At 38.8% G+C, this 9,944-nt stretch overlaps 1 protein-coding gene across 1 annotated transcript; it reads right to left on the bottom strand.

Moving 5' to 3' along the window:
• Positions 1–616: 616 nt before the first annotated feature.
• DYNLRB2 (dynein light chain roadblock-type 2) lies at positions 617–6,402 on the bottom strand (the record flags this gene model as incomplete). Its single annotated transcript, XM_082005651.1, has 3 exons — positions 617–660; positions 2,567–2,734; positions 6,288–6,402. 3 exons carry the CDS (start codon positions 6,400–6,402, stop codon positions 617–619), a joined length of 327 nt encoding a protein of 108 aa, XP_081861777.1.
• Positions 6,403–9,944: the final 3,542 nt, after the last annotated feature.

Below are 9,944 nucleotides of genomic sequence, written 5' to 3'. Positions count from 1 at the left end.
GGCTCAACTTTGCTTGAAATTCCCAGTACTGAAAATATTAAATGACACTATTGTTTCCATCCGTAGAAATCGGAAAATAATAAAACATAATTTTTCTTTCACTTTTCTTCCCTTAGCAAATGTAAAAACTAGGACTTAAAGACAGGGCAATATTCAGTCCATCACTACTGGCATGAACTAGGCATGTATTCTTCGGTTTGTGTAACTGTGGTTACTCTAGTTCACAGGGACACATTTATAGATGTATGTGTACACATGATCTACAACTTCCCATGAGATATGATTTCTCTTCCAATATAATGTTAGAAGTGTAAAGAGAATTATTTAATTGCGAGAATAGCTTGAAGATCCATTAAAGAGAGTTTTAAGCATTTTGCTTTATTATTGCTCTTCTATCAAGATAAACAGATGATATTTTGATATATGCATTATGATTTGCTCAAACACAAACTGATACAGCTACAACTGAGAACGTTAAACTGGCAACATTTCAGTCATGACAGTTACACTTTATGTAAAATTACTTAGTGCTATGTTTGATATTAAATATCAACAGTAATATTAGGTTAACAAGTAGAACTACATCACTGTCTCTAAAAATATTGCCATAGTAGGACTATTCACACGGGTTCTGAATAACGATCAGGAGATACTCCTTATCTGCAAAAAGATATTAAAATGTTTAGTTAAAATATTTTATCTTATTTCTTGATAAATACTCTTTATTCATCTACTCCCAACTTTTTATTTGTTTATGAAACATAAGCAATAGCAAAGGCATTTATATAAAAAACGTTTAGAAAATGTAAGCACTTTGTACAAAAATCTGAAATTACAGATAAAGAAAAATCTGTATCATAAAACTTAACTATACCATATTAGAAGTATTTTAGTAAGCAGTAGATTTGCTTTCAAGTAGCTGTAAAGATATTTAAACAAGATGAAAAAAGTCACAAGATAAGCACCTGGAAGCTAGCTCTTGTTATAATAAAAACTTTTGACATCTGCAGCCTCTTCTGCAGGTGCAGAGAATTTCTTTCAGTTCACTAACTAGTTTATTCAAAATTGAGAACCCCATTTAGACATGAAAAAAGCAGGAAAAATTTGAATAGGCTTCTACTATGAATAAATTCTAAGCATGCCAGACTTCGCCTACTAATTCTAAAAGCCTGGGGAAGTTTTGGAAACAATTCAGTCGGATAACTATTTAACATTATCTATTTTAAATGAAACATCTCCTGAAAGCATCCCGTAAATTTAGTAGGGTCATATCAGCTTTGGAGAGTTAAGAAGCTGTACTCCTGCATTGTCACTTTCATCCAAAAGCAACTTAATATAAATCACAGGTGGTTCGTTTGCCACCTTCTATTATAGTAAAATACAATCAAGCTTTTGAACAACTGTTCTCCCAGTTGGCAAAAAAGCTGCACATTTTATACCACTTATTTTCAGGTCAACTGAAAATGGTTACTAGTCAAAGTAGCACCTCTAAAAAGGAAGCGAAGGACAACTGCAAAATAAGAATCAAGTACATCAGTTTAAATCAATGAGCAAAAGACACGATTTAAACAAATGCATTAGGTGTACACTCCAAAATAGAAACTAAACTAAAATTTTAATCTTAGTATCAGGTGATGACAAACGTTGACACTTAATGACAACGCCAGATTTCTTTCACACATACTGGTTTCATAGCAGCATTATAACTAACTCCAGCGAGGCAGGGTAACGCATACCTAGTGCGGTACCCCCGCTCTACACTTGCTATGAAACCAGCATCAGGGGACTACCCCAGTGAAGGCCGTCCATCACTGCAAGCTCAGAGCCAGCACCCTCCCCAGAGGCTATGCTGAGGAGATCCCTGCAGCTTCCTTTCCGCTCCGCGTGCCTTCACTGGGTATTTCTGTCAAAATCCTGCATCCCAACAGCCTCTCGATTAGCTAGCACACACGTTAGCATCTCAGCCCCAGCCAGTCACTTCCACTTTGCCTGATTCACCTTGTACTGGTAATTGACCACAGCATCACCACGGCTCACCTGGCCTTATTATCTATTTTAGACACATAGCTAACAAATTAACATATACTTGTATTTAATGCAAATGAGAAACAGGTTGCTATATTCCCCTGGTTGTTTTAAGGAAAATAATTACATCACAGTTACTATGTTGGGGATAATACTGCACATTTGTGACACAAATCCCACCCTGATAACATACCAAGTAAAGAATAATTTTTAGAAACAACGTATTTTTTGCATCCATTTGGATACATACACACACACACTATTTGATACATATATATACATATATGTCCAGTTTTCCTTTGTGAAAACCCACGGAAACCAGACCATTAACCAGATCTAGACTTGTTTGGTTGCCTCCAAGCTTGAATACTATAAACTCTGAACATTAAAATCCTAACACATCTGGTTCCATGGTGAATATAGGGCTATATTTTCATATACTTATTTTCAAAATGCATTTTCTATTGTAGCCTTATTTATGAAGAATTAAAAGAAACTTAAAATGACATACAATTCTATTGTTATTTAATAGAAATATTACCTGGAGCTACCATAATTTCATGTTTCTTTGATCTGATCCTAAGAAAGGTTAAATCATTCTGAGGATCAATATCTCTCACTGTGCTCCTAGCTTTCATGGTGAGCTGATGAAGAAGACCTGCATACTGGACTGTTGTAGAGTTATCAAGAGTTGTTCTTATTGGAATTCCTGCAAACAAATAATTTTTTAATAATCATTCAGGTAAGTTGCATATGCTTCATATAGAGCAGATCATAAAAGAAAGAGATTTCCTGTTTTTTTCTGTTTTGTAGCAGAAAGGTGTTACGTTGATTTCAGGTATCTACATGCTTTTAAAAGTATAATTTACATTAATCAGTGGCAATTAAACATTAGGTTGCCTTATGAAACTTACAGACAGAAATGACACATTCCTGGTGACACAGCAAGAGCAATCAAAGGGCAGAAGTGGCACGTTTGCATTTGGCAAGCAAAACCACTCTTGGAACAATCCCTTCCAATTAGCGGCAAAATATTGACAATTGGTAGTACACAGTGTATCGATTCCAACTATTAAAAATATGAGCATGTAAGTCAAGATTAATTTTTGATGATTTAATGACTGATTGCTTATCAATGATTTGTCAAATTATGCGTTTTATATCGATAGGCTACCAGGTGAAACTAAAAACAGGGTTCACAGTAATCCTGCAAGTGTAAAACTGTTTGGCTTCAATAAGCTTGTTTCACTAATAAAAAAATTATTTGACCTACTAACAAAAACAATAGATTACAAGCTGGCAAGGCAATTTTCTCTTTGCATACATTTGTATTGTGTCTTCTATATGGACGGGATAGGAATACAAAAATAAAGTAATAGGACTTAAATTGAAGAGTTTGATTATGAAAGAAGAATTATCATGCAAAAATAGTGAATGCCAGGTAAAGAATTAGAGGCAAAGGAGTAAAAGAAATAATAGAACCACCTCAGATATTAGACTATTCCATAGTTTTCCTAGGAAAGCGTTATTTGCATCACTTGAAATCTGTGTCGTCACTGGAGAAATAATTACGCATTGCTAGGATATATAGTATAGGGAAGCATACAGAATGACCCAGTACATCCTTTGTGTCTAATGTTTATTACACAGAGATGGGAACTGGTGTTTTAATGGAAACAAACAGGTGTTCCCCAGCACTGCATTAGCATGAGAGTATCTATATAATCACAGCATTAAATAGTAAGTCACTTAAAAGCAGCAATGAATTAGTGTCAAGTTTATATGACCTTATATCTAAATGATTGCTTCAACAAAGACAGCACTTTTAATGAAAATGGTAAATGTTAAATGATCCTCCAAGGTCTAATAATAACGTGAGAATAAGTTGACATTAGTGACATCCTTAGATTAAAGCTGAGCTATGCTTACTTTAGGACAAATTCTCTTTGCCTCTGCCACCCAAATTAGAGAAAGGCAAATAAATCCTTCATTAGAAATGCAGTAGTGTTATGCTTCTCAACTGTGAAGGATAGCAACAGTTTATGAGATTTTTCAAATAAACAATATACACTTAGCACAGTGTTTCAATGAACAAATCAACTTTGAGCCTTAAAATAAATGACAGTCAGTGTTTGTATCAGGACACTTTATTTTGCTATTTTACCTGCAGACTACTAAACCTAAGTGTACCTACACTGTTACAAAAAGCTTAGTAAAAGACAACTGTTTTATGTTAGTGAAGAACAGAGAGTTTCATCTTTTTAGGGAACCTGAACAGCCTAAAAAAGCTCACTACCGCACCAGTGGTTCAAGTATTTTTGCTGTGATTAATTTAAGGTGTATGCTTGTTTCAAATGTTTCAGGATAGAGAGAAATTAAATTTATTTTTCTACAGAAAGATTTGAAGTAATTAGATTGACCCATGCTAATTATGGATATTTGGGGATGTTACAAAAATTTGTAACGACACACCTACTTTGAGTTTCAGTTTAGAATCTAACGTCTTGGTACCTTGAATACAACCTCACAGAGTACAGACTCTCTTACATTCACATCCGGCATCTGGTGTCAAAACATTTCTAAATGATAAACTAAAACCAAAATTCCTGCACTAGTCTTCTCTGTCAGCTTCAGTATGGCTACACATTCTACAGGTTTGTGAGGATGAGGAAGTTTGAACAGGACATGGGGGGGACTTTACACCTTGCCGTGAATGTGCAAAGAAGGGAAGTGGATTGTCCTCCTCCTTTACAAATCAAAATTGAGACAGAAGGCACCCAAAACAGCCTTTTAAAAAGCATGCTATTGTCCTAACTCTGCACAGCTATATCTGAGCTTTCCCTCAATACCACAGGTAAAGATGGACTGCAGTAGTACACTGGAGTGGGAAAGTGTACTGGACCAATACCATGCCAAGACAACAACTGTTCCAAGTAAACAGAACATAAGAGAACTGGGTTATTTTTCTATGAGGTTACATTGGTGGGTTTGCCTTGGGAAATGTATCCGTCTGCAAGCTCAAAAAGGATCATTTGTATTATCTAAGTGCTTGATTTTGTTCCCTTCTCGTTTGTAGCTTAGTTTAAGCGCTCATTGGATCAAGTCACATTCTATTTACTGAAACAGAATACAGAAATGGCTGAAATAGTACTTGTTCTGAAACCAGACTGCATGTCAGCTTAGTGAACAGCCATATCTAGACATGAGCATGTGCAGGCACAAAGCAGCTTTTCAGTTTCTATTTGCCAGGCTGTGCACTTCTCTCTTGACCTGCATCATCTATTCTGTGAACAAAGGCACGTTTTACTTAACATGCCCAGGCACACAAATTAAACTGTCCACATTTTCTAAAGACTAAATAACATTTAGGCTTCCTCCTTAGTGTCCTTTCCTCCTGTCGCTAAACCGCTGCTAGTGCAATAGATTTTGGGGGGGGGATTGTAAAAGTGAAGGGAGTCAACTAAATTATAGGCAAGGTAAATTGAGTGAGGTTTTTTTTTTGTAAAGGCATGATTAGGACAGATCAACCTGAGAAGCCTAGCTTCTGAAAACAGATTTCTGTGACCAGTTTCACTTTTTGCTTGTAATCTTCAGGATCATAGCACAAGCTGGCCTGACATGGAACTCATTCTTCCTCCATAACACACCATAACACAACTTGCAAATATTTAGCAGGGCCAAGGAATGTCTCCCACAGCAGACTACCAACTTTGTTTAGCAGATACCTTCCTCCTGATGTTTTTGTTTTATTATAACTTTTCGGGGGGGGGGGAAGATTGAAGCGCTAGCGAATTTTCTTGCATATACAAAGAATTTTGGACTAAAAAAATGCTAACAGCTTAGTGCCATGCATTCTCCCTTTTTGTAACCTACCAAGAGATATTCAAGACCTGATGCTGAAAAAATATAGCTTAGTTAAACAAGGGGGATAAGTAACAATACATAACTCCTTAGTTAGATTAGGATTATGATGCTTCCAGTTATTTCTTCAGAGAAGATTTATATCCAGGCTCTTCTTTCCATTTTTCTGCTTTCCCTTAACTTAAGTGAAAAACTACATCATATGGAGAACTTCAAGAAATGGCCACAAACCAACTGTTCATGTCTTAAGATGGAACACGTGTTCTTGAAAATCACACCTTCATAAAACATTGCGAGCGGATTGTGTTAACACCTCATGTTCTGCAATTTTGTGCTTCAGCGTTAACACCATCGTCGCCGCTACCCAGTTTGCGACTTGGAGAAAGCAGAGGACGTTTTACCTTCGGCGTTTATAACAATAGTTGCGATAACCCCTTTGTGGCCTTGAATCCTCTTCAGGGTTTCCTCCACTTCAGCCTGTGAGGAGAGAGGACACCACAGCACCCCCGCGGCCATCACAGCTCCGCCCGACGGCGACCGCGGGCCCCTATGAGGAGCCCGCGGGGTCGCTGTGCCCGAACGCAGTCTCGGGGCTCTGCCCTGTGCCCCCTGCCGCTCCCCAGCCCCGTTCCCCTCCCGTCGGAGGGGCGGCGGGCGGGAGCGGCGCCATTACCATGGCCTCGCTGCTGCCGCGCCGTCGTTGCTATGGAGCGGCGGAAGTGACGCCGGGGAGCGGCGCGCGGGCTGACCGCGGCGCTGAGGAGGCCGTGCCGCCTCCGCCTCGCTGCGGGCTGCGCACCGTAGCCGGTAGCCGCAGTGGAGGTCTGTACCGGGACCCGCAGCTCGCACCCAAGGGGCGGCCAGGAGAGGCACCCTAAGAGGGCTGAGGACAAGGGCACCTGTAGTATGGCCTAGGGGGCGGCCAGGGCCTAGGCCCGCGCTTAAATGGAGCCCAGCGGACGTGAGGGCAGAAGCCCCAGGTGGGGCTGGTCAGTGCGGTGAGGGCTTATTAGTACTTTCAAGGGGCCTATAGCCCTCAGTATGAGGCCTGCTTTGGATGGTCCTGTGGCTGAGCTCTGTTGATGGGCTCTGGCTGGTAGGTGAGGCAAAATGAACACCAGTTGCCTTAATTGTTGTAGTAGAGGGGATTTTTTGTTAGTTTATTTTACGGCCTAGGCTGATACTGACCAATTTCCAAACATACCAGTTTAGCTACTGCTGTTACAAATAAGTATTTTTTTTCCTCTCTCTCTCTATAAGTGTTGTCTTGTTTGTTCTCTGTTTTTCCACAAGTGTTACGTATTGTGTGGGTGTGCAGAGCTTGCTTTTCACCAGCAGAAACTTTTCTAGACTAGCTGTCCTGTGATCACTCTGTACAGATAAATCATCTTCGTAAAGAAAGCTGTGTGCTGCTGTAGCTTACTATGCTTTTCAAATTGGTGTAGGCCACTTTTACAATGCTGTAGTGTAAATAAGTTATCCAAGTGTTTCTATTTGCCCTTACCAAAATAGCAGGGGAACAAACTTAATAAAAAATTAAATGTGCAAGACCTTTGATGAGCCACCTTCCTCAATGCAAGCAGTAAATAGTACTGATATGTTCAAAAGACTCTTCTGTGTCTTTTCAAGGGCCTAGTCTTGCTGAGTCTTCTGCCTTGTTTATGAAGCTTCCTGGGGTCTTAGCATTAGAGTGACTTTTAGTTGCTCTGCTCTAAAGAGTTAGCAAGTTCACAAAGTTTGATGTTTTGAGAAACCAGGAGTGAGGGGCCCCCCCCTTTTTTTTTTAACAGAGGCCTTAAGAACAGATTAACAAGCTAGTTATTAACAAACTAACAATCAATTATTAATCTGCAGCTCTTTAAGCACCCACTTGTATTTGAAACTTGCAACAGTATATTAGCACATAATTTAATGCAGTTGATGGCCCTATGTTGGAGAGAAAATAACTTCAGTGTGTGGGATTGCCCTATCTATTGCAATAATATTATTCTAGGCATTTATGAAGTTTCAGACTGGCAGGGGCCAACATAAATCTGAAGTGTTGAAGTTGCTGTGTATTCAGATAAGTTCATAACTGAATTGAAAATCTGGTTTATGAGAAAAGGGAGGAATTATCAGGAAAACCAGTATATTTATTTCAAAAGCTACTATTTTAGGAGTTAACCCAACATTCTATGACATGCTATGGAAGGCAATCAAGAAGGCTAGGCCTGTAGCAGGTGCTGGTCCATGTGAGTAATTGCATCAGCTGTGTGAATTGTTTCACCTGTGAACGATTTAGCCAGCAGTGAGATTTGCGTTGATACACCTGTGTGGTTTTGTTGCAGTAAGAAGTATGGTGGTCTGAATTTTTGGAAATGAGGTATCCTTACAGCTATTTTTTCTTTTTTTTTTTGAGCAATTGGGAGCACTGGTGCATGATTATTGAATCTGACTGGAACAGCTGCTGGGCAATTTTGTTTTAATACACTCAGTAGATGCTCTTAAATGAAAACTTATAGATTATACAATATAAACCTGGTCCTACTGTCGGTGATGGTCACAGGAGCGATCCTTGCTATTACAGTCCAATTAAAGTCAGCACACTGTAGGATAACATGTTGTAAGGGGTAGTGGTGATCCTACCCCCAGTAATTGGACTGGCAATTCCAGGGATTTAGAAAAATGAAAAGGAAGAATTTTTCCACTTACTCTGGTGCCCTGCTGCTATTTTTTAATTTTCAAGGCTTCTTTCAAGACCACTGTTTTCCTTCATGGATGCAAGATGCCTACGTGTCTTTTTAAAACCAATAAAAATATCAGCTCAGCTTTGCAAAAAATATTGAACTGGAGCCAAAATGACAGCTAGCATGATGCAGGATTATTCTTGGAAGCATTATTTATGCTCAGCATGAACGACTGAAACATGCAGACTTTAACAGGCACCCAGATAGGCTTTGTCTCAGACTTAGACACATAACAACAAATGAAAATATTTTCTTGGTTACTTGCAATTTAACTGAGAATTCAGATTCCGAGCAACGTAAGTATTCTTTTGATATACAGTAGAGAATACAGTATTTGGAACAGAGTGGTACTGCTTGAGAACCAAAAACTCCTTATGATCTAGGACTGGAATCTTTCAAATGCTTATCTATGTGAGTAAGTTTAAATATTTGCTGGTAAAAGTAGCAAGTGAGAAGCTTAAACTTCAGGTGCTTGCACTTGTAGTCTGGTGTCTGAACTAATTTCTGCATTTATAATTAAGACTGAAGAAAAAAAATCAACTGAAAGACAGAAAATACTTAAAACTATTCTCTTTTATTCCCCTCCCCTGCCCGCCCCCCCAGACAAGAAGATGTAATTGTTCATGTGGAAACTAGGAAGAGGACTTTGCTGGTAAGTACATGAGAATTTTATTCCTCCTTTGCTGCTTGAACCTGGAGACCCAGGAAGAGGGAGGGAGGGAGTGAGTGAAGTGCCATGTTGTTTAAACACACTGAGGGACTTGAGCTACACTGAAGTGCTGTAAACAGTCTTAATTTGCTGCCAGCCATTATGACATAGCATATATCAATTCAATTCAGGAAGAACTTGACTTTTTATAATTGGTAATCTTGATTACAAGTAACTGTAAAGATCTACCAGCTATTACAATAGCTCCCTTGCCCATGCTGTAGGATATGTCCAGAAGTTTTTGGTTTTCTTGGCCTATAAAGTGGAATGAACTCATGCATGACCAATAGTTTGCTGTTGGTTGGTTACTGTACAGTTGGTTCTTTCAGTTTTTTTGTCTAGGCTTTTATTCCTAGCCAAACAGTCTCCAAGCAAATTTGGTAGAAGCAGATAATATAGGATAGTAGCTGAAAACTTAGAGTCCATTCTTAGCACACAGCCCTTACCAAATAATCAGTCATTTATTTTAGATATTTGTATTGCATGATTATTTTGACACAATACTGAGAGAGAGAGAAATAGGAATTGTGTTCAGGTGTACAACAGTGTAAATTTGTAATGGGGATGTGTCACTATAAATCATGCTGCTGGCCAGTCACATGTCAACCAACGAATGAGAGCTA

The sequence above is a fragment of the Phaethon aethereus genome (assembly GCF_964289735.1).
Source record: "Phaethon aethereus genome assembly, chromosome: 13".
Classification (NCBI taxonomy): Eukaryota; Metazoa; Chordata; class Aves; order Phaethontiformes; family Phaethontidae; genus Phaethon; species Phaethon aethereus.
This window is presented reverse-complemented; position numbering and strand designations above follow the sequence as displayed.